We start from the raw sequence: 23,597 nt of genomic DNA on the forward strand, positions 1-23,597 counted from the left end.
ATGTGCATCAGTTGTTTTTCACTGATACGTTTCGACGTCTATCTGTCTCTGCCGGATATATTGATAGGATTGAGTACAAATTTCGATTGTACTTTTATGCCTATATGATTGAAGATGTTAAGCATATCTGCATATGGTAATACGAATTTCTGAATGGATACTTAAATGTGTATTTTATATTGAAAAAATGAATCTTCAAAAGGAGCCTAATTTCTTTTCGTCAGTTCTAATAGGTGGACTAAAAGTTGGAAAACGAGAAATGATCATGCATACCCTTATTTAGGAAAATTTCAAAACCAACGGGATATATATTTTGCAGTCATATGAGAAACAAATTTGCACCCGAAAGATACATTGCGAAACTAGAAGAACTAGTCTTCAAATAAAATACATAACCATCTGAACTTCTTTCTGCTTGAAACCACATTTCTCGTAGAACAGCTTGTTCTCGAGGCTGCAATCAAGAATCACCTTATAGCACCCCATTGAACGAGCATGATCTGTGAGGAAGTTGATTACTTTCTTTCCCAATTGCTTCCCACGGGTGCTGGAATCCACAACAACGTCCTCAATATGCCCAACTTTGCCACAATTTCTTAAAAACTTCTTCTCAATAAACACACTCCCACTTGCAATGATCTTTCCAGAAAGCTCGTCTTCAATAACGCAGATAACATGGTCATCTCCAAGGGAACTGAGCTCTTGAAACCGATCCTCAAATTCCTTGTCAGAGACAGAATCACAAACGCTGAGTTGTTGCAGTAACTCTATAAAACCTTTGCCCTTGTCTGAGATCTCCAATTTCCGGACTCTAAACTTTTGTTCCTCACTGTTTTGCATCTTCTCCAGCGCAACTTGTATACTAGGCAAAGTGATTAACTGGACCATCCATTGAAACCAAGAAGAAAAATATCAATAGATCAGCAGTTCACAGTTTTAATCAAGCAAGAACCATTCAAATTATGCCTAGTTACTGGAAATTGGAATTATTGCTAAGAGAAAACAACTATAAGGGTACGTTTCTCAAGAAATACACAGCACCTTGAGCTAAATAAATATGTTCCCATCCCAAAAGAGAGAGAATAAAATAAAATAAAAAACACAGATATGCAGGAAACAAGAACAATGTCAGTAACACTGCCTCATTAACGAATCTGAGAATATCGAATTCAATGAAATCCAAAAAATCGACCGCATTTGCTACGAAAACTTCTGTTACGGATGTTTTCTATAAACTCAGCATCTTTCAATCCAAAATCAGTTGAACGATATCAAAAATAAAATAAAAATAATAATCGTTTAAATTATTCTAGATCAGAAAACAAAACAGAGAGAGAAAAGTGAAACAATTCGCAATGAGACAGAGATTCGGAGATATTGACGCTCTTACGGTTTGATTTTCAGTCTCTGCTTGTTCCTGCGAAACAGCTGAATTTCATTGTACCTAAAATAAAACCAAGTAACCAGCCCTTTTTGTGTGACTCTTCATTCTATTTATTTTTTATTTTTCGGATGACTTGGCAAATTCTGAACCGTTGATTTTCGTTTGATGAGGTGTTGGAATCTGGGCCGTGAATTGGGCTGAAACGTGGGTTGAGGTCTCTGTAAGAAAAACGCAATCGCAGAGAAGAAGGTAGCGAGCCATCGATGGTTGTTTAGAGAGAGAGAGAGAGAGATGCAGACGTCACTGTTTCGACGCTTGGCTCCGTCGTTGGCAGCGAGATTCCGACAAAACGAGAGGCTTTTAAGCTCTTCTGCTTCTGCTTCTGTTCTTCACCATGCCACTTCTTCTTCTTCTTCTTCTTCCGTTGAGCCCGTTCACATCACCGAAAACTGCGTTAGAGTATGTTCCTTTCTCCCTCAATCACTTCCTCTGATGATTTTTTTCCTACCTTAATGATTCATTCGCGCTTTCCTCTTGTTATTTTTCCCTCCTTTTTTCTATCTTAATCAATAATTTTTTGTTATCCAATTGCACTTTTTTTCAATCAGTAATAGGGATTTTGATGTGTAATGCACTTAGACACATGCAACATCACTCTTCTGCTTTGTTATTCAATTCTTATTCGTTTGGTGGCATCAAGTGTCCCTTGATTTGTGTTTGATAAGTGAAAATTTAGGGAATAAACTATTAAGGTGCTTTTTTATAGTTTTTTCTCCTTTTTTAATTTTTTGTTTAATCGGTGTTTTCCGGTGTGGCTACTTGTTTAGCAAATATCCTCGAATTATTGAATGGATAGTTCTGCAATGTGCAAGGAGGAGTTATATAAGCATGGTTGACTCAGCTTGAAAACTTAAGCTGCTTTAAACAAAATAGAACGAAACTGAACCACTCCTAACTCTCCAACTAAAGGGGTGGTTCCAAGTTTCCTTCTTTGTAATGTAAACATCTTGTTAACATGGGTTGTTTAATTAAATTTTGCAGCAAATGCATTCCAAAATCTGTTGTCTGGCTAGTATGATCCATTTAGGTTTGGTTTGGTTTATGGACGTTCTCCCCTTTGCTTGTGATTATCTTACATATAGCTCAGGAGCTATGTATGGTTACATGTAATCATTAACATCCCATTTCTGCAACTTATTGATTATGGAACAGAGAATGAAGGAACTGGGAGCCAGTGAATCATCAGCGGATGGAAAAATGCTTCGTTTGAGTGTAGAAACTGGTGGATGTTCTGGATTTCAGTATGCTTTTGATCTGGATGACAGAATCAACTCAGACGACAGGTATTACCTCTTACCAGTCGATTTTCACCGATGATGTGCTTACCTACTGGGCTTGAACATGCTAAACCCTTGTCTTAATATATTGGCAGAGTTTTTGAGAGGGAAGGAATTAAACTGGTTGTTGACAATATTTCATACGATTTTGTGAAAGGCGCAACTGTTGATTATGTTGAGGAGCTAATCCGTTCAGCTTTCGTAGTAAGTCAAACACATTTGTGAGCCATGTATAAATTGTTGTGTTCATTACAAGCTATCTCCACATTCTTTCCTTTGCACTTCATAGGTATTACAGCCTGCAACTTTTTTATAAATTTAGTATGGTAATAATCAGGGAACAAAGTTTCTTAAGATGTATTCCACTTGGAAAGTTTTCTATGAACAATAGTAGCAATCCACATCCTGTTATTTGGTTAAATCCTAAACATTTGAGACGTTCTGTTTGAAATTAAACCATATATGAGCCTTCATCTATTAGCTTAAGCTTTTAGGAGAGTTGGTCGTTGACATTGCGGTCTCTATGACCAAATGATCAAGAGTTTAATCCTTACCGCCCTCATTCTTATTATAAAAAGTTGAATTTCAGCACAAGATATAATAGATGTGCATTTGTCCATGCTTCAAGCTCAAAAGGCTCTTGCATAAGGGCACATGTTGCTCCAAATGCTCTAAACAGAGGTTACTCCTTTTGTGATCATCCAAGCAATGCCTTTAGATGCTCTTAAAAGTCTTTTCATAACAAATTTTTAAGGGAGGATTGTATAGTGCTCTACACGTTTTAGGACCCTATTATACTCTAAGCTATATGGCAAATTACAGACTAACATGTTGGGCATTGTTATGTGGATATTGCAGTTGCTCTCCTGACTAAGCTTTTGCTAGGGACAGCTCTCTCCCAAAACCAGTCATGTTTTTTAGGCACTCCTCCATTGACAGTTCAAACAAAATTGGAGCTGCAACTTGAGATATGCCTGGAAAATGTGACTGACATTAGCAAAATAGTGGCCAGGAGGAGGAACTGTAGTGCTACACCATAAATGAAGGCCACATGTCAGTTTTCTAATTCGTTAAACAACTTGGAGTATGATTTGCTCTTAAAATATATAGAGCAGCATAGAAATTGGAAGGAGTGTCATTCCATGACTTCGATTTTGTTATTAAGTATCCTGTATAATCACAATTAGCCATAACCAGCTGTGATCGAGTATTTGGGTAATTATTTAACAGAAAACTACTCTTGCATAATTTCACAATCATATTTTGTCTTTTATGTTTCATGACATCGTTTTTGTTAGAGAAAAAGGTCTGGTCACACATCCTTAAAAGCAATGTGTGGGGTTTAAACCAAGTGCAAAGCCCAAGATTGTATGTGAATATGTACAGAAATTATTGATGTGCCTATACACCCTTCTAGTTCTAGAGGCAAATCTAATGGTGCATTGAAATGGGTATTTGATGAGTGTAAGGGAAAATGTGCGTGTGGCTACCACTGGAAATAGATCTCCTTACGAGAGATTTTCACATCATAAGATTATCTAAATTTTGTATATATCTCTCTCCACCTATTTATTATATATGAAGTTAGAAATAGACACAATTTTTACATCGCAAGGCTATGTGAAAAAGTAACATTAGAGAATTTATTCTGGGCCATCACTGCCCTTGTTTATAAGGTTGAATAGTATTCTTTAAGGCATCTTACTAAGTACACATTTACAGTTAGTGTCTGATTTCATTTGTAGGTGACAGAAAACCCTAGTGCAGTTGGTGGTTGCAGCTGTAAAGTTTCCTTCATGGTGAAACAGTAGTAACTATCATGGAAGTACACCGTGACCCTCCGGCTCTGCTCAGATATTTTATTCAGTCCTTGTGAACTAGATTCTATTACGAAATATGATTATTGTACCTTAAAAACAATTGATTGAACTGAAGATAAAATTTATTGTTTGTATAACGAAATCAATGTAGATATTGTGTAAGCAATAAATTATCAGGCATTTTCGTCTAGCCTGTTTTAATATCTTAGCTTTTTATTGCCGTCACTCTACTGTGGGAGGCTTGCAAATGAGATTTTCAGTATGCAAAAAGTTGCTTGTGTACTTGTGTAATGACATGACTTGGACAGATGCAATCCGTAAACCAGAAAGATGTAGCACAAGATTGTTTACAATATACAATTTTGCTGATACAGAAGAGAATTTTAGTAGCTAATACAATGTTGACCAATTTCATTTGAGAACTTGGAAGAACTATTATATTAACTTAGATGAAAATCGAAGCGAAGGACTGAATGGTGAAGAGAGAATATTAGGCAATGAAAATCGTTGAACTCTGTTTTGGGTGTGCCATTTATTTCTTATTTAACTATACGTATTAAACAAGTTATATTTGAAAGACTCTACTTTTTTTTTCAGATCTAAGTAATTAATATAGCTAGAACGAAATTTGGGGTGAAAGGGGTGTTGTTAGCAGTTAAAACGTACTTGGTTCTCAGTATACTTGTGAAATAAAAATTTTGAATAACGAAATAATCTATAATTGAAAGAGATAATAACGTTGAAGACTACCCAAACATGGCAGCTGGCCACTGGTTGAAATTACTACCTACGCGCGTATAAGATTCTACCAAAGCCGATTTCACAAGCATACCAAATTGAAGCCATGTTCAACTCCGCTTTTCTAACTTTGCTTCAAGGTGTGGCGTTCAAAAAATTTGACTACAAAAGGTTACGAGGGCAAAGATATTCATTCGCCACTTACGTATATGTGCCTTACCACGTGTGTTTTGAAGAACATGAATAGTAACCTAAAGTTTGGGACGCACGCACACCAAATAAAATACGAACAAAATTTGCAAAATTAGTCCTCAAAGACACTAGATTGAACAAATATATCATTAATACCAAACAAAATTGAAATCAGAAGAACCCTAAACCCTAAAAGCGCAAGTCATGTCAGAAGGAAAAACAAATTTGTGTGTATACAAAAAAAAAAAATATATGTTAAAAGATTATGAAACAAATACAAAATTTTTACACAACAAATCATTTAAAATCAAACATAAAAATTAGCCTATAAAAAAAAACATAAAAAATACCAAAATAAATTTTCATCCGATCTCACATTGTTCAACTCACGACTGAAGCTAGCAAAAAGCACAAGTTCAGCTGTTCAAGTGAAAGTAGTCGAACATTTTAAAGAACAATGAGAATAGTCCCAGTAAGTCCTCAGCTTTTATGCTTGCCGTTGAAGATGAATTTCCTCAGCTTTTAAAGCACAAGTTCTATGAATTTTCTCATGTTCCAAAGCTCTTAACAGTTGTGCTGATTGTTTAGCCAAAGATGCCATCAAGAGAAACTTTGGATTCTATGAATTTTGTTCTTCTCACCAAGAGCAGTTGATCCTTGCAGACTGCCTTGACCCAGGAGACCCTTCCCGTGTTCCTGCTTTACAGATTGTTTAGTGTCGGTTTTTCTGCTGTTTTTCTGTTTTTTTTTTCCTGCTTTTTCTCTTGTTTTTGGGGCCTGCCCCTTTATTGTACGAAAAAAATAAAATAAAAAATCAAACACCACCATATTTTGGAAATATGCAATTTTATTGACACCGATTTCAAGTATACATATATAAGCATTTCCAAGCTGTTACGTTGTTTCACCAGCTATCAGCAAATATCAGGAAAAATATGGATATGTACTAATAGGTCTTCACCCAGTTCGTTTGTCCTTATTTGACTGAGGCTAACCCCTAGTCTTATTTTAGCTTGTCCCTGTTCATTGTTTTAATTTTTTAACACTACTTGCATCGAAATTGTCACAATACAATCTCCCCTGCACATCTGCATTGAATCCAGTCTGAGCAAGAATAGTACGTCATTTACTCATTAGTGATGTTAAATGAAATTATTGAGCATTAATAATTTTCCATGTGTAAACAAACTTTCACAAAACAAGATTACTAAAAAGCCAGCGATTTGAGAAACCCAATCGCTTCGAAAAAATACAGCATTTTACACCAGTTCAATATTTTATATTCCAACGGCCAGTAAATGAAACCATGCATGAGTTAATCCTGAAAGAGACAAGCATAGGACACTTATTGCAAAAATGGAAACTGCTTCAGCTCACAATATTCACTTCAAATTTCCATGAATATAATAAACTTCAAAATAGCTAACAACATGGTCCGACAATTCACTCTTCTGACGGTCTTTGCCCTAGCACAGGAATGTCTTCGTAACGTTTCTGCACGAGAAAATATAATTATAGTACTAGAGCAAAATAGTGTAAAGCTTTAATAGCAAAAGTAAACATCATTGCATCATAAAGACCAGAATCATTAAAATTAATGATTGGTAACTAGTATAACACTTGAACTAATAACTACTTGTCTACTATCATGGATGGGATCGACCATGCAAAAACTGCCGATGATTAAACACAAGGGTCTCTCCAATCTATTTTTAAGTTGAAATTATGATTAAATTCTGCAAAGTATGAATGGGGCAAGGAAAACATTTAACATAAAAAAATTGTGAGTATTCATATTCAAAAATGAAAATATAGAAACATGCACATGCCCTAAACATCTAGAATAAGTGCACTATACAATTTCCTCTCCCTCGTCATTCCACACTACTTCATAAGAATAAAAAATGATGGATAAGGCTCCTCTGAAATGAGAAGCTCTAAAGTGAACAAATGAGAGAGTATTCACCCTTAAACTAAAGGGGATTAAGTTCATGAGACACTTTAATATAAATCAATGGTGGACAAACCCTACTTGTGCACTTTAGAGGCTTTCTCATTTTAGAGGTGCTTTTTCCAAAAGAGATAAGCCTTCTCAACAGAAGGAGTGTCTATTGCCATGTATAATTTCTGTAAACTATTAGTTTGATTAACTTTCTCAAGCTTGTCTATTGCCGGGTATAATGTCAACCAAGGCCACATTTTAATCTGGCCTTCAACCTCTAATCAATAATGGCATTTGTCCTCTATATTTGGTCACTTTGAAATAAAAGTAAACATCAGAAGATAACTTAATTATGACAAATGAATTACCCCAACTATTTTCTTTTCCTTTGTTTAAGAAAGAGGTCAATCATGGAAGGAGTTTACCAGCAAGTGCCAGAGGGAAGACAAGTGAAGAACTAGGTAGTGAGAGATATGACAATTGGCAGCGAAGACCAATTTATGCCCGCTGATAATTTTCTGAGTTCTCGAGACAAGGAAAATGATGGGGGAAATGGGTGCCTCAGAGATATAGTGGATGTAGGGAGTGCATATGTGTGTGTGTTCGCCCATATTAGATAAAAAGACATATTTTCATTTCCGGTTTTTCTTCAGGGGAAGGGGACTACCAAAGCAAAGTAAACAATGAAAATTAATAAATCTACTGACAAAAATTGAATAAAACCATTGATACTGATCAGCACAAGCAAACCCTTGATGTGTCAAAATTGCATCATTCACAAACAACATGATGACTAGAATGCAAAAGTAATGCTAAACTATTTCTGATTGAATAGTATTCATAGACATTGAATTCAATGGCAACGTGTTAGTGTTATCAAGTAGCATCATAATGTAGGAAACAAGGAATGTAGGCACCTTGCACCTCCAAACAAGGCAGTACCTAAATATGCCAAGACATTTGTACCAATTTGTAACAATGAACCAAAAGAAACACCAAAGCAATAAAGATCAATGAATAAGTCTTGTGGCACACAAAACTTAACAGACCAACTATATAATTTAGAATTCTTCAGTTAGAATTTTGCACAGATAGTATAATCTGCAAAAAGTTATGGAAACTCAAACGAGAACCATTCATCCTTATGCTTCCACACTTCATAGTGACGGAAACCTAAATGACCTTTCCAAAGTTGATACTCCATTGTCCATTCAGAATCTGCTTACAGAGCTTTTAATATCAACCAAGTGTCCAAAACTTTCAAAGCAATACCAAGCTAATCCAAATGGATTATAACATTCATCATATTCTAGTTATCAATTTGCACTATTTTGCACTATCAAGACATATGAGTTGATTGATAGTCACAGTACAACAACAACCACGTCTTAGGCCCCTACAGGGTCGGCCACAAAGACTAGACGAATTTTATGTCGGCTACTATTGATAGTCATAGTAACATGGTAAAATGAACCAATAATCCAGTATATTCTCACAGAAAATTAGGAAAAATAACCCAAAGAGATCTATTTAAAAGCATAGCTATAATTTCAATACGAAAGTGTAAAAATATCATGAACTATCATTGCAATCAAAACAGCAGACATTTTATAAGCTTTAGGGTTAAAAAATACAAAGATCTTAAGCATCGTTTCAATTAGATCGATCAAACTTATCATTTCAGCAAACAAAGTGTATACGATGACATCGCATGCACCATAAAATGGATAGATTAACGATAGAGTACGGTAGATTTAGTACCCCAACATTATTGCGCTCCCAGAGCTTGTGAACACCATAATCCACAGCCTGCAACCAATAACATGAATCTCTCAGCAAAATAATAATAATAATAATAATAATAATAATATAACCTAACGATTGAATAAGAGGAGAGGAGGGAAAGGGAAATGAGAGACCCGTTCTCCGAGGAAAGCGCCGACGATGACAAAGGTAACATAGACGGAGTTGCGGCGCATAACGACCTTGTAAAGGCCATCGAAAATGCCTCCTCCTCCTCTTCTTCTAGCCGCAGATTCCATCGCTATTCTGCTTTCGATTCGATTCGATAGTCTTCTTCGAAATCTGATTTCGACCCTAGGGTTACCACTCTCTATCTCTCTCTCTCTCTCTCTCTCTCTCTGCTTTCACATACACAAATGTAAACAAAGATCGAAATCAATGACCGGTTCAAACGGACCGCAACACTGTCTGTATGCCCATTCGTTATTTAATGGGCTGGGCTTAATCAATCGTTCACAGGATTCAATTTCCAGGTGTTTAAGAAAATAAAATTACAGTGATAAGGGAGTATTTATTTTTTATTTTTTTATTTAAATCAATCTCTCATGTCAATATGTCATGTATGATCAAATCATCAAACTATGTTAATTTGAGTCCAAAATATTTGTTTTTTTAATTATTTTGATTTTAATTTTAAAATTTATTTATTCCAAAAAATAATGTTAAGAGAGGTCATTGTTTTATAATAACGAAACTGAAAAAAACTCTATTATATATTTTCTTTGTATATCCAATTTGATTAGAAAAATAAACTTCTTATCATTTGAATAAATGACTTTTCAAAAAAATAATTTATTATATTATATTAGATCCGATTATTTTTAGAAAATTTAGTTGAGCCATTTATTTGTTTTTAAAATTAACGATAATTTAAAAATATATTTAAAAATCTCATGATAACTATGAAAACAGTATTTTTCTTATAAGTTAAAAACAGTTCGGAGATAGAGGAAAAATCCACTACATCTCGAGAAAACTAATTTTCGACTGTCAGTTAAGGAATATACTCTAGTTATACTCAAAAACAGTTAAAAAATAATAATTTCCTAAAAAATTGTAAAAACGTAAAGTTGTGACTTATAAAACTTTTATTTTAGATCACACGTGCAATATTGAATAGTTAGATCGAAACTAACTCATTAATCTCACATTTCATAATAAGATTATGTCTTTACCTGACTTGTATGATGTTTATGAAAATCTTTACAATTTATTACATATATCTATGGGGACAAATGACATTTTATTATTATTTATTTAAAGTGTGTGCATGGTATTACTAAAATATGACACAGTTAACAGATAATGGTACGCATAGAAAATTAATTTTGCTAGGGAGCTCAGGATGCATTTTCGAGGAAGGCACCAGTATTTTAAGGAAGACCCTCAATTTTTTTGAAGATTTTGGGGAGGAAATGTATATCAGTCACCAATAAAGTTTTCACATTGGTCAACAAATTTGAACTCACGTCTTTATAGTATAAGGACCAAAACCTTAGCTAATAGTCTCCACCTTTGTTGGCTTCTAGAATGTTTTTCGGCTATAAAAGATGCTTTGATTTTCTCACGTTGTATGAGTATTATTTTTTTATATTATGACTTAACTAGTAGTGGACTCCATACTTATTATGAACTTTAGGTTCTATAGTATAAATCCTATACTTCAAAAAAAAAAATCAAACCAAAATTTATTATGAACTTTAGGTTTTATATGCAAATTTAGAATTATTTTAATAAATAAAAAGTTGGATTTTATAATTATATATGCATAGTTTTGATATCAAATGAAGAAGATAATTTTTAATCCCCTGATCAAATCCAAGAGCATAAACGAGAAAATGTTAATGCGTGGAGGACTAGTAAAACTTTAGATATGTGAAGAGTTGCTTAGTAATTTTGAATATTTGTTAAAAATTATATTATGTTTTACGGATTGAAAAAATTATATTAGGTTTTACTTTTTTTTTTAATTTCGTTGCATTTCTTTATTTTTTTATTGACTCTTGTAATTTTGAATGTTTGTTAAAAATTCATACGATTTTTTAAAATTCTATACATCCATATTGTCCTTTCAAATCTTATAAATTCTATTAAAATCCTTTAAAATACATTCTTATGAAATCTTGATTGTAAAAAAAGTTTTTAAAGTCCCTCTAATTCTAAAATGTCTTTTAAAATCTGAAAGATTTTTTATCTCAAAAAAAGCTTTTAAAATCTTAATCCAATACATTTCCCTTAGTAGAAAAAAACTTTACATACAAATCAAATAGAAAACATAAGAAAACATTTATCATGCAACTTGAGGAAGGTTTTTATCACAAGAAAAACACTTCAATATCCTAAAAATAGTGATTTGGTTATATAAAGTATATTTTATTGAAATACACAATGCATTTAGAATAAGTATTTATAATAAACTGTTTGAAAATTCAGCAAATTACATTATGGAAAATCATGACATTAATTTTAATTTTATTTTTTTGCAAATTTATGGATTATCTGATTAATTTAATTTAGTTAGATAAAAACTCTTGTTAGTTAATCCACATATTTGACAATAAAAAAATTATTTATAATATTATTTAGTGTTAAATACAAAATCATAATATATTGTTAAGATGTAAATGGTGAAAATATTTAAGTGTGAATGGTGGTGAAGTCCCATATCACTTAAAAATAAATCAAGTGAGGATCATATAACTAAGAAAGACCCATAAATCTACAACCTTAATGTTTCGGATCGAGATTAAAGAGTTTTGGATTCTCCCGTGCCATTCCCAATATTAAACTCACAATTTTATTAACATGTTTTATAAGCATATCAATTCAATTATTTTCATGAAATATTAAATTACATATATGTGTGTGGGTGGGTGGGGGAGGATTTTTTTACATCGGTATATGAATAATAAATCTTATATCAAATTTTATCCATTAGTTTTTGTATGATAATTTATTTAGAATTAATAAATTTAACTCAATAAATTATAACTTTATAATACGGAAATCAAAGATTAAATTGATCATATTTCATATATATATATATATATATATTTTATTAAATGAATTGAGTGTCTTTTACAGATTTGTGTAAATTATTGAAAAATTAACAAAAAAAATCCTAGGGAAATTAAAGCATAGCAAATATTTAAGCAGTCGGTGTTAAAAGAATGAAACTACTATTATCTTATCTTATAATAACTCAATTATAAAAAAAAAGATAGGTTGATCTACATATATTTTTGTCTATCTTTGTTTATTAATTTTTAATATTGTTAAATTAAAATCGTAACTAATATTTTTTTTCTTGAGATTTTGATTTAATCATATTAAAAAAAATGATAGATAAAATAACTTATAAAAAAAAATCAATTTTTTTTTAGATTGCACTGCCATTGTGTTAGATAAGTGTTTGTCCTTAGTCTACAGACTAACTTATCTTTTTTGCACACACCCTTTCCTCGATTGACGGCGGCTAGATTGGTGATTGATTAGTCTCCAACTTTTTTCCTTTTCTTTTTTGTTTTTTTTTTCGTTTTGGAAAAATTGAGTTTTTTTTTTTTTCCCTTTCTCGGCGCGTGGAAAGCCTTTGCGAGAGAGTAGGAGTAGGAAATAGAAGAAACAAGTGATTGCAGAGTAAAATCGAATTGCGATGGAGCTGAAGGAGATTCAGAGACTCGAAGGTCACACAGATAGGGTTTGGAGCTTGGATTGGAACCCGGCCACCGGTCATTCCGGTATCCCACTCGTCTTTGCTTCTTGCAGCGGCGATAAAACCGTCCGAATCTGGGAGCAGAACCTCTCCTCTGCCCTCTGGTCCTGCAAGGTTTACTTCAATTCAATTTGTCATTCATCAATATTGAATTCAGTTCAATACTTTGTAAATTATGATATATGAGAGTTTCACAATGAAATGCAGGCGGTTTTGGATGAAACGCACACTCGAACTGTTCGATCTTGTGCTTGGTCACCGAACGGGAAGCTATTGGCTACTGCAAGCTTTGATGCCACCACTGCTATATGGGAAAATGTTGGTGGTGATTTTGAGTGTGTATCAACTTTGGAGGTATGCTACTACTACTGTTTACAATTTATTCTCTTGGTTGTTTGGTATAAGAATTTTTTTTAGATTACCTGGAAAGCGACTTTGGGAATTTTTTTTACTCACATTTGCTATAAGGATTGTGAATTTTTTTTCGGGAATATGATTTTTCCATGATTTTGATTCGGTTGATTTTTTAAGACAAAATGCCATCCAAGAATACCACCATTGGGGTGATATTCTTGGATTACCGAAAGGTGGAAAAATATTTTGATCTCCTCACCAGCGCCAAGCAAAATTCCTTCCCGCGCCACTAGTGCCAACATTCCCATGCTTGCCTTTCTTCCTGCGCCAATTGTGCGGTGATGGCGCCGCCAGCACCACCCTACATTCTCGGTAATATTCGACGATCAACCAAATATGGAATTAGGAAACTTGAGCCAATATTCCCGGTAATATTGTGGCCCACTAAACAACTTTTTGGTTACATTCCTGAGAAATTTACTTGAGCTAATATTCCCGGTAATCGTGATTCTCAGGCATAAACAATTTTCTCCTTTACCAAACACCCCTTTTAAGTATGTCATGAAGTGTGAATTATTTGATGATTGCTAATTTCTTTTGTTAATAGGGACATGAAAATGAGGTCAAGAGTGTATCTTGGAATGCATCTGGAACTTTGCTTGCAACTTGTAGTAGAGATAAATCTGTTTGGATATGGGAAGTGCAGCCAGGCAATGAGTTTGAGTGTGTGTCGGTGCTGCAAGGACATGCCCAGGATGTCAAAATGGTGAAGTGGCATCCCACGGAGGATATCTTATTTTCATGTAGCTATGATAATAATGTTAAGGTAATACAAATACTAGAAAAAAAAAAGGATTTGCCATTTTAATTTCATTGTTGTTCCTTTAGCCTTATGTTTTCTTCCTTTGTGATAGAATGGTTGATAACATTATGATGCGATGAATTTTTCTTCCAGGTTTGGGCAGATGAAGGTGACGACGATTGGCAGTGTGTTCAAACTCTTGGAGAACCCAATAAGTACTATTTCTTGATCTCTTCACCCATCTCCATTTTTACAGCGTGTTTGTTTGCTTCTCTTTTAGACATGATTCCTTTTCTGTATTTTATGGAAAATGTATTTTGCATATATCTTTTACACTAGTTTATGTAGGATGACCAATTGTTTAGACCAAAAGTTAATGTTAATTTGTTCGCGTATGATTGTGTTATTTATCAGTGGTCATACTTCTACTGTTTGGGCCCTCTCCTTCAATGCTAGTGGAGACAAAATGGTTACCTGTTGGTATGGGAAATACTTCTCTTGTCTGTGCCTTGAATTATTTTGACATTTTCTTGAACTTCTGTGGCATTTTGACTCCAACCCCTTTTGGCAGTGATGATCTTACCCTGAAGGTATGGGAAACAGAAAACATAGAGAAGCAATCTGGTGGTGGATTTGCATCTTGGTAAGTAACATGGAGATTTTTTCCTTTTTCTTTCTTAAACTTGTTTTTGTCCTCTGGATAGAATACTGGAATATGTATTTCACATTTCAGATATTCGACATGTTGCAGTGTTTCAGATATTTAATGCGAAGTTTTATGACGTAAACCATAGTCATTTATGCACATATATTGTGGTTGTTGCTTCATAATCCCGAGATTGATTTTCTAAGATGAAGATTAGCCTTGTAATATAATAGGTGGAGGATTTTTTGTGTGTGATAAAAACAGGTGGTGGAAAATGTGCATATGGGAGAACATGTTATCATGTGCCCAGTAGCATTTTGACCATCTGGAGTGCAACTGCATAAGTATATATAACCAGATTTTGTTTGGATTTCCTGCCTTTACATCCTCTCTTTTAGGAGTGGTCTCTCCTCTACATCACAGCCCTTGCTTGTTTGCTGATGTCTCACATTTCCCAGTCACCTTATCTTAAACTCAACTATATATTGAAAGATCTGATCTGATATTGGTTCCTTTTATGGCATTTGATACTTTGATTCAACTGTGGCTTTCAAGTCACAATCCAGCTGTCGGTTCTGCTATTTTTTTAGTATAGTTTCTTTTAAGGTTTTTAAAACCAATTAGATAGGTTTGGGTTAATATTCTTTTATTTACTATGGCTCTTGTACAAATGAGGGATAAATCATTTAATAATGATGCCATATTAATCCTTTCCTTTCCATACAATATACAATTGTTTCTTATTTCATATTGGGAATTTCAGGAGACATCTTTGCACTCTTACAGGGTATCATGATCGGACGATTTTCTCAGTTCATTGGTCAAGGTAGTTGCATCTTGGTTAATTAAAACGTAGTTTGCATTTCACTTATGGTCATTTATGTAAATCTTTAAGTACTTTGCAAATTTAACCAGCTCATTAATCATTACTCACTTACAATGTCATATGCTATGAAACACTGACACTTCAAAAACCCTGACGTGTCGTGTCCGACACTTCCCGACACTCACCGACACTCCCCAACACTCCAATACTCGTTGCAAAGACTAAAAAAATGGTTTAAAGGTTGCGTTTCGCTACGTTTTGAGTTCCAACTATTAGATTCGTTGGATTGTGATTATCATTTTATTGAGTTTAATATAAATATTTGAGATATCTTATGTTTCTTTGTAAAATTGATGGGTATTATAAGTTTAGCTTTATTTTTTTGTTAAATTATTGAATATAAATATAATATACACTACATAAATTAAAAATATTATTTAATATCAAAATGTGTCCTAACGTGTCAAAATTTAACACTTTTTAGAATTAACGTGTCGGAGTATCGTGTCTCGTGTCCCGTGTCGGTATCGATGCAACATAGGTCATATGTATGCCTTTAAGAAGTCAACCGTCATCATTTCATCTATGCCCATTCCCACTGTTAAGGATCTCAAATTAAGTAAAATTCAGAATGGAATAAATATGAGCTATTATGTTTGTAGGGTAAATCAGTCAATGTTTATGTTTGGAATGTATGCTGATCGCTGACAATTCTTCCTACGGTGTGGATGATTTACCCTCTTTCATTCTTTGGGTCACACAAAAGTTTTTAAAATGTAAACGTAATCTTCGCAGCATACGCCGGAGTCAATCATTACCTATTCCTTTGTTTCTATCTTTCTTAATTGAAAGCAAGATGAAGCTAATGACTCATGCACTTCATGTCTGTCATGAAGATAGCAGATGTATCTTATCTAGTTTTTGCTTATATTAATTTGATGTTTCTATATCCTGCATTGTGTACGGGTATCACAGAGAAGGTATCTTTGCCAGTGGAGCTGCTGATGATGCCATACGGCTTTTTGTGGATGACGATGAAAGCCAGGTATGTCGATTTTTTAGCTATTTACAGTTACTGTAGTTATCCACTAATATAAGCTGTTTGCCTTCTTATTAATGTAATTTGTGTGCCTATTGCATAATAGATAAATTTAACTTGTTAGGATGTTGCATAATCACGCATAAATCAGGCTATTTATGACTGTTAGTAGTAGTCTACAAATTGAATACTTTACAAACTACAGCTGAGAATGTTAACTTGAATATCATTAGCTGTTGCCTGTTGGTCCCTCTCCTCAAGCCCCTCCTTTTTCCTTCGTTTGAATACTCGTGGGTGAAAATTTTCTGGTAGGATCCAACCAAGAAATAATAGAAGAAATGAACAAACAAAAGGGAAATTGTATTAATGGATACTGGTCCAATAGGAATCCAGCAAGATTTCATAGTGGTAATGAGAAAAATGACCTACAGCAGAGATAATGAAATACAGAAGAAGAATGAAAAGATAACCCCAAGCAATTAGAGAGGCTACTGGTCTCTCCTATGTTCCAATCCCAAGCCCAAAGATGCCCCCTCTTGGTCAATGCTTCCTCCTTTTAAGCAGCATGGAATGTGTGCTCCCACAACACCCTCCAATTCTAACAGATTTCCCTTGCAACCAATGTTATTAAACTCGACCCGATTATTGAACCGGTCGAGGTACTGGGTCACTGATTGAACCGCATGACCCAATAAGTATATATAAATTTATAATTTATATTAAAAAAACTATAAATATGCTCAAATATCTGTAAAAAATGATACCAATTTCAAAATATTCTAATATGAAAAACAATAAATCAGACATGATTGTCCAAGAAAATATCAAGTAGCTGTTTTATATCTCATTTAGAAAAGAGTATCTAAATTAAATTAACAAAATAACATGCAATAAATCTTAGTCATATTTCAGCTTGATGCCTGCACTACAGATATGACAGATTGTACAAGATTGAATGAAACAGGCACCAAGAGGAAGAGGGGACAGCAGTTCTGCAAGTTACCCAAATGTAATGCAAGACATCTATTAAAAAAATGTAATGAAGACTGGGTTTCTTCCAATGTATGTGTAACCCATACTTTGGAGATGAGGCTATGGCCATGAACAACAATCAAACCTATTGTCTACAAACGAAACCAAGCAAAAGCAAAAAAGCAAAGTGGTCGGTTTCGTTATCTTTAGTTTAGCTTTAGGGGGTGTTTGGTAGGAGAGTTTTTTTTGGTGCCTAGGAAAGTTGAGATGGGTTTTCTAGTTGACCATGTTTGGTAGGAGGTTTTAAAAAATTTGCCCATCATTCAGATTTGCAGAACAATCTCAGTTTGTGTGTAAAATTGAAAATTTTGCCATTTCAGAATACCACCTATAGGGTGGTATTCTCATTACCACATCAAACCAAAAAGTAGGAAAAAAAAAACCAGTAGACACAAATATCCCTTCTCAAAAAACGTGCTAAAAGAAAGCTGGAGAGAGAGAGAGAGTCTTCTTTGTATTCAGTCAAGGGTTAGTTTGGTAATTTCATCTCATTTTTCGATCAATATTTTACCTTCAACCAAACATAGACTCAGGAAATTTAAGACTATTCCCGGTAATATTTCGACCTACCAAACAACTTTTTTTTAACTTTCCTACCATACTCACTTTCCCACCATATTCCTAGTAATTGTATTTCCCTGGTAAAATTTTTTTTTCCTTTACCAAACGTCCCCTTAACTTTTTCCTAATCCGCTATATGCTTAATGCTTCTTTTTCATCCCAAACCCAAAACTTTTATGCAATGTATAATGGGTTTTATAAGAGTTATGTTGTAGGAAAAGTGATTGTGTAATGTTATAGAGATTCGTTTTGCGTGCCATAATTTTTTATTTATTTTTTTGTTTTAAAAAGTGTGGGCCCCACAAAATGTTGTGAGTGTAGGAAAGTTTGTTGTGTTATGTTAAAGGATAAAATGAAAACCCATGTATAATAACCCCAAAAAAGAAACCATTCTCATTCCATTTTCCACTTCCATCAATTCTGAAACTCAATCACCGATTCACAACAGAGACACAACAAAAAAAATCCCAAACCAGCACACACAAACAAAACAGCAATACAGAGAGAAACATCAAAATACCAAAAAAAATGGAGATATGATTGCAAATGTGGTCACTGCTAGGGTTACTCACAGTTCTCCAAAACATGTTGCCATCACAGCTTCTCTCTGCTTCATTCTCTGTACGAATTGCTGCAAGATTTGCTTTCTTCGCACTTATACTTCAAGATCCCAGAGTTCAACGGTTACTGCGGCATTGACCTCAATGCTCTCTACCGCCATGTCCACCTCTACCTCAATGCCTTTTCTCCTTTTCTTCTTCGTGCTGTGTTTTTTATTGCCATGGTTCAGATAATCTCTCCTAACGACATTGTTTCTTTTCTTTTTTTAGAAAAAAAATAAATGTATGAACCATGCGGTTCAAATTAAAACCGGCCGGGTTGTACCAATTCGCATCAATTCTATTACTTGATCGATCCAATATAAAAGTCGGACCAATTATATGACCGGTTTAACGGTTTTCGGTTGATCCGGTTTTTTCAACACTGCTTGCAATAGAATTGGGAATATTCCCCTCATCATTCAGCGTTAGATAACAGTAATGCTTCCTACGGTAACCTTAGTCTTGGGTGGGTCTCTATAATTATTTTCACTCTCTCCAGATGAGATGTTTTATCCTCGTACATTTTAGTCTTAAGTTCATGAAGAGTTCACAGAAAGGATAAGCATCAGATTCTTTGTATTCCGTTTACAAGTTTCCTTTTCCAGGTGCAGAATCACTCACTTTAAATCATGGACTCTTCATGATTCTAATGGCTATTTGAACGTATGGATAAACCTAGAATATATTGATCTCTCTGTACTTGCTATCACTAGGACAAGAGTGGCAAAAGACTTGACAAACCAATGCCAAATGTTTCTTTTTACACAACTTAAATGCAGAGAACACCCAGCTACACAGTTATACTCGACTGTATTTGCAACTTTATCAATTTTTTATTTGAACTATGTTTTATTTTGAAGAGATTAGCATGATGTTCTTGCATAGTTGCATTATTGTTCAAGGTTACTGGCGAGCTGGAGCAGCTGGTTTCCAATGTTTTTCTTGATATAATAATCTACCTTCTCATTTTCTCCGTATATTTGTGAACTTGAAAAAGATCTTTTTGTTTAGCTGCTCTTCTTGGCGTCTGAAAACCTGTGGGTGTTTTGAACCTCAACGTTTGTAATGTTGTTATTAAGGGATAAATCCTTATGTACATTGAAATCCAAGTCCCTGAAAAATTCAAACTTATATAAGATTGTGCATTTGTGCAGGAAAATAATGACCAAAATGAACAAAAAGATTTTTCAAATATTTGAGTTTGTAGCTTTATAGATTGTAGGTGCATGTCACTCTATCAAGAAAACAGGTTAAATTTGACCAAACTTTACTGCTTGCTTATAACATAGGCTGGTGGTCCTCTGTACAAGTTGATGCTGAAGAAGGAAAAGGCCCATGACATGGATATAAATTCTGTGCAGTGGAGCCCTGGGGTAAGATTCTCAGACACTACTTTGCCAGCATTGTCTTTGCTTTCAGTGACTTTCTCTGCAATTGGTGACATTAATTAACATTTTTTGCCTACTCTTGCTTACTGAATAGGAGAAGCCGCTACTAGCCTCTGCAAGCGATGATGGGACAATCAAGGTGTGGGAGCTGGTATCACAGTGGTGATACGACTTTTGCACATTTGCTGTATCAGTAGCAGTAATTTATACTGGTGGAGTATAATAGTAGAAATGCTAGATATGCAGGCATCCTTATATTCTTTTTCTTTTCTCTTAAATATATTTATTAATAATTTAAAACAGATATGTAATGTTGTATTTTTTAGGGAAGTCAGGAGTGTGACTGTAAATCGTAATTACCGTCAACTAAACTTTACATTTTTGTTCAAGAATTGCTCAAAAAATTACTTAGCCTAGAGTGAATTAGTATGCTTACTAGTAGGGGTGCTAAACGAGCCAGGGGCCTTTGGCTCGGCTCGTGAAGGCCTGAGCTTACATGTCTAAAATTGATTGTTGGACTCAGGCTTGGACTTGTATAAAAGCTCGTTTAATAAAAAGGCCTCAGGCTCCAATTCAAAAGCTCGGCCTTAGAGCCTCTCAGGCTTGCCTAATATATTATTTTTTTTTTTATACTACTTGTGATAGCCCTCTCTCTCTTCTCAATTCATTTCATTCCATTTTATTAATTAAACAGACTTTTTAAATGATTTTGTTTTATATTATGCTATTTGGATATACATTAAATTTATGAATATTTATGGAATTACTAGTGTTGTTGATTGTATATTTTGTTTGGATAAATTTTTGTTGTCTTATTTTTTTTAAACAGGCTAATAGGCTAAACAAGGCTTTTATCTTTTGTAAATGAGTCAGGCCACAGGCTGATATTATATTCGTAATAGGTAACAGGCTAAGGCCAGTCTGACACATTTGAACACAAACTCGGCTCGTTAACACCCCTACTTACTAGTTTCAATTTGCCCTATTACTTCAGCTATAGCCCTATTGATAGATACGGAATGAAAAGGAAGGATACTCACTAATCACTAATATACCCCCGGTAAGTCATTTGTGAAGGCCAATATATACAACACATGAAGGACTAGTGCATAAGATATGAGTATCATAAATAACAATGTTGATCCTTATAAAGTTAGATGTCCATTAAGGTTAATATGCGAATGCTTCCTTGGCATTTTGACATAAAATTGTTAGCATTTGTCGAAATCGTGTATGCTGCCAGTTAGAATTGATTAATCACTAAAGAATACGAGAAATTTTCTTTTGATCTGAACTAAGAGTTTTTTCGTTTTTTTTTTTTTTTTTTTTTTTTAATAAACTACGAGAATTGTTTGTCCAGAGGCTGAACATTATTAAGCATTGAAAGCTTCGAATTTGACATTTTATGGTCGAAGTTTGGTGGAAATAAGGGAGAAACATTTGGGAAATTGATTGAACAAACAAACAAAATTCATGAGAGCTGAAAGTATTCGGTAAACATAAATATAAATGTAGGAACTTTCTCATACATTTTTATTTCCAAAATGTTGGCTATGTTTTCAAATGTATAATCAACAACCACGAAAATCAAATTCTTAACCAAAAAAATAAGCATTATATAAATAAAGATCAGGATTAATAAAACCACCCATTATCAACATATGATTTGTCGTTAAACTGAATTACAGAAATGTAAAATTCTAACACCTGTTCTCTATTCGTAGTCCAGCAGCGTTGGCTCTTGTACTCTCTTGAACCAAAGCCTCTCGTGCCATCGTAATCCTGCTTGGAACTATAGGAGCATCAAATGCAGTGCAATCAATCCAATCCTTCAACAGTTCCTCTTGACCCCATATATCAGGAATCAAAACCATTCCAGCTACTTCAACTCCATGCCTCTTCAGCCTCTCTCGTCCACTATCCTCTCCCATGGCCTCAGGCACAATACCTTCTTTCTCAACATCCACTGCTGAAACCGAAACCAACTCATCATGCATTGTTATTTTCTCCTTGTTGCAGAGAAGGGTTTTTGAAGAAGATGGTTTTTTTGTAACATCTTTATCACTATCATCATAGCTGAAGGGGCCTTCTTGTTCTTGCTCCTCCATGTTGAAATCTTTAGATGGGTGGGGTTTGTTTAAGTCCAATGGCTGAGAAGGAATGTGGTCATCAGATTCAGAAGAGGATTGGTGAGTCATGAAAGGGTTGTTGTTTTCTTCCATGCAGAGAGAGAGAGAGAGCAGAGGATTGGTGAGTGGTCTTGTTTTCTGTGTGATGTGTGTTGATATCTTGTTGTGTAGAGCAGATTTGAAAAAGAAGAGTGGGGAATAAAGCATAGGGGATGGAATGGGTGGGATGTTAGTTTACACGTCGCCCACAAGAGTCTCTTTTTTTTATGGTAAGTGACAAACGTACGTGTCTTGTTTGATATGGGATTCTATTATGTGTGGTTTAGTTCTAACTTGCTGACTACTGAAAAATACCAAAATGAAATGAAAAAAAGAAAGAAAAAGAAAAAGGGAGTGAGGCCAGTGGGATTCCTTGGATTGATTTTTGGAGGATTGTGAGGTTGATGTTGATCTGCATGCGTAACTATACATGAATCTTGGCTCTCAACCAGTGATATTGGTTGGTCTGATTTTTATTTTTATTACAATCATTTTCATTATTTTAAAAAAAAAAATTTGAATACTTTATATTGTTCCATGTTTTTAATGAGACACCCTACTCTTTTGAATACCCGAACATAATTTCTTTTACGGAGGGGGTTGTTTATTTTTGTGCGGTCGTTAAAGTATTTTTTTATATAATTTTTTATTTTTTTTTAAATTTCATCTATTAATCGATTAATTTGATCGAGCAAAACCATTCTTATTTTCCCTTTAAAATAACAATTGCACCAGTTTCTTGTTTTAGATGGTTATATGCATGTCTCGATTATGATATTAGTGATTACATATGGTACATATCTCTTTTTTAATAGTATATATGATTAGACAAGGCTATGGAAGATATTTAGTTGAAAACATTAATGACTTGATGACTCTATGATTATATTTGTTGAACATCAATATCTTACATTTATTATTATATTTTATAGGAATATAAGATAGATTTTTAATAAATAAATTTTAATCCTAAAACGAGTTGTTTTAGAGTTGAGAATATATATATATATATATAGGAACAAGATCATTTGATATCGGTGTCAAATAAAAAATTTGATATCTTATCTGAGAGTAGTTAATCTTGCCTTGATCTAACAGCCATTAGATTATGTGTTAAATTTTTAATTTGACACTAAATGATCTTGTTATATATATATATATATATATATATATATATATATATATATATATATATATATATATATAAAAGGAGATAGAGAGAGCAGCTTACAATAAGTTGTTTCAACATTT

At 33.9% G+C, this 23,597-nt stretch overlaps 5 protein-coding genes across 7 annotated transcripts; 2 read left to right on the forward strand and 3 right to left on the reverse strand.

The window, feature by feature from the left end:
• Positions 1-232: 232 nt before the first annotated feature.
• LOC133309903 (glucosamine 6-phosphate N-acetyltransferase) lies at positions 233-1,460 on the reverse strand. The gene is made up of 2 exons (XM_061510768.1): positions 1,391-1,460; positions 233-879 (listed from the first exon to the last, which is right to left on the reverse strand). Exon 2 carries the CDS (start codon positions 838-840, stop codon positions 379-381), a length of 462 nt encoding a protein of 153 aa, XP_061366752.1. The 5' UTR covers positions 841-879; positions 1,391-1,460; the 3' UTR covers positions 233-378.
• A 148-nt stretch (positions 1,461-1,608) lies between these two features.
• LOC133309895 (iron-sulfur assembly protein IscA-like 2, mitochondrial) lies at positions 1,609-4,742 on the forward strand. Its single transcript, XM_061510758.1, has 4 exons — positions 1,609-1,843; positions 2,597-2,727; positions 2,817-2,925; positions 4,467-4,742. Exons 1-4 carry the CDS (start codon positions 1,676-1,678, stop codon positions 4,530-4,532), a joined length of 474 nt encoding a protein of 157 aa, XP_061366742.1. The 5' UTR covers positions 1,609-1,675; the 3' UTR covers positions 4,533-4,742.
• A 1,866-nt stretch (positions 4,743-6,608) lies between these two features.
• Positions 6,609-9,603, reverse strand: LOC133309885 (cytochrome b-c1 complex subunit 9, mitochondrial). The gene is made up of 3 exons (XM_061510746.1): positions 9,333-9,603; positions 9,175-9,222; positions 6,609-6,965 (listed from the first exon to the last, which is right to left on the reverse strand). The coding sequence occupies exons 1-3, from the start codon at positions 9,453-9,455 to the stop codon at positions 6,915-6,917; spliced, it is 222 nt and encodes a 73-aa protein (XP_061366730.1). The 5' UTR covers positions 9,456-9,603; the 3' UTR covers positions 6,609-6,914.
• Positions 9,604-12,643: 3,040 nt separating this feature from the next.
• LOC133309883 (protein CIA1-like) lies at positions 12,644-20,588 on the forward strand. Of its 2 annotated transcripts, XM_061510742.1 has the most exons (11): positions 12,644-12,699; positions 12,803-13,042; positions 13,136-13,282; positions 13,890-14,108; positions 14,238-14,299; positions 14,499-14,564; positions 14,656-14,727; positions 15,494-15,556; positions 16,532-16,601; positions 20,080-20,163; positions 20,273-20,588. In XM_061510742.1, exons 2-11 carry the CDS (start codon positions 12,869-12,871, stop codon positions 20,342-20,344), a joined length of 1,029 nt encoding a protein of 342 aa, XP_061366726.1. In that variant the 5' UTR covers positions 12,644-12,699; positions 12,803-12,868; the 3' UTR covers positions 20,345-20,588. The 2 variants fall into 2 exon arrangements, with proteins under 2 accessions (XP_061366726.1, XP_061366725.1); XM_061510741.1 differs by having other exon boundaries at positions 12,692-13,042.
• Positions 19,457-22,491, reverse strand: LOC133309884 (uncharacterized). Of its 2 annotated transcripts, none has more exons than XM_061510743.1 (2): positions 21,886-22,491; positions 19,457-19,903 (listed from the first exon to the last, which is right to left on the reverse strand). In XM_061510743.1, the coding sequence occupies exons 1-2, from the start codon at positions 22,398-22,400 to the stop codon at positions 19,798-19,800; spliced, it is 621 nt and encodes a 206-aa protein (XP_061366727.1). In that variant the 5' UTR covers positions 22,401-22,491; the 3' UTR covers positions 19,457-19,797. The 2 variants fall into 2 exon arrangements, with proteins under 2 accessions (XP_061366727.1, XP_061366728.1); XM_061510744.1 differs by lacking the exon at positions 19,457-19,903 and adding an exon at positions 20,191-20,218.
• Positions 22,492-23,597: the final 1,106 nt, after the last annotated feature.

The sequence above is a fragment of the Gastrolobium bilobum genome, unplaced genomic scaffold (assembly GCF_033153095.1).
Source record: "Gastrolobium bilobum isolate Gb01-03AN ecotype WA unplaced genomic scaffold, APGP_CSIRO_Gbil_v1 utg6679, whole genome shotgun sequence".
Taxonomy (NCBI): Eukaryota; Viridiplantae; Streptophyta; class Magnoliopsida; order Fabales; family Fabaceae; genus Gastrolobium; species Gastrolobium bilobum.

Bases quoted from the DNA above. Each gene is read 5' to 3' on its own strand.
- LOC133309903 (XM_061510768.1), bottom strand. From the start codon at position 840: ATGCAAAACAGTGAGGAACAAAAGTTTAGAGTCCGGAAATTGGAGATC.
- LOC133309895 (XM_061510758.1), top strand. From the start codon at position 1,676: ATGCAGACGTCACTGTTTCGACGCTTGGCTCCGTCGTTGGCAGCGAGA. The intron at 1,844-2,596 runs GTATGTTCCTTT...ATTATGGAACAG, and splicing joins TCACCGAAAACTGCGTTAGA to AGAATGAAGGAACTGGGAGC. The intron at 2,728-2,816 runs GTATTACCTCTT...ATATATTGGCAG, and splicing joins AGAATCAACTCAGACGACAG to AGTTTTTGAGAGGGAAGGAA.
- LOC133309885 (XM_061510746.1), bottom strand. From the start codon at position 9,455: ATGGAATCTGCGGCTAGAAGAAGAGGAGGAGGAGGCATTTTCGATGGC. The intron at 9,223-9,332 runs GTCTCTCATTTC...TATTGGTTGCAG, and splicing joins GCGCTTTCCTCGGAGAACGG to GCTGTGGATTATGGTGTTCA. The intron at 6,966-9,174 runs GTACTAAATCTA...TTTCTCGTGCAG, and splicing joins GGGAGCGCAATAATGTTGGG to AAACGTTACGAAGACATTCC.
- LOC133309883 (XM_061510742.1), top strand. From the start codon at position 12,869: ATGGAGCTGAAGGAGATTCAGAGACTCGAAGGTCACACAGATAGGGTT. The intron at 14,565-14,655 runs GTATGGGAAATA...CCCTTTTGGCAG, and splicing joins GACAAAATGGTTACCTGTTG to TGATGATCTTACCCTGAAGG. The intron at 15,557-16,531 runs GTAGTTGCATCT...CGGGTATCACAG, and splicing joins TTCTCAGTTCATTGGTCAAG to AGAAGGTATCTTTGCCAGTG.
- LOC133309884 (XM_061510743.1), bottom strand. From the start codon at position 22,400: ATGGAAGAAAACAACAACCCTTTCATGACTCACCAATCCTCTTCTGAA. The intron at 19,904-21,885 runs GTGTTAGAATTT...TGAATTTTTCAG, and splicing joins GGACTACGAATAGAGAACAG to GGACTTGGATTTCAATGTAC.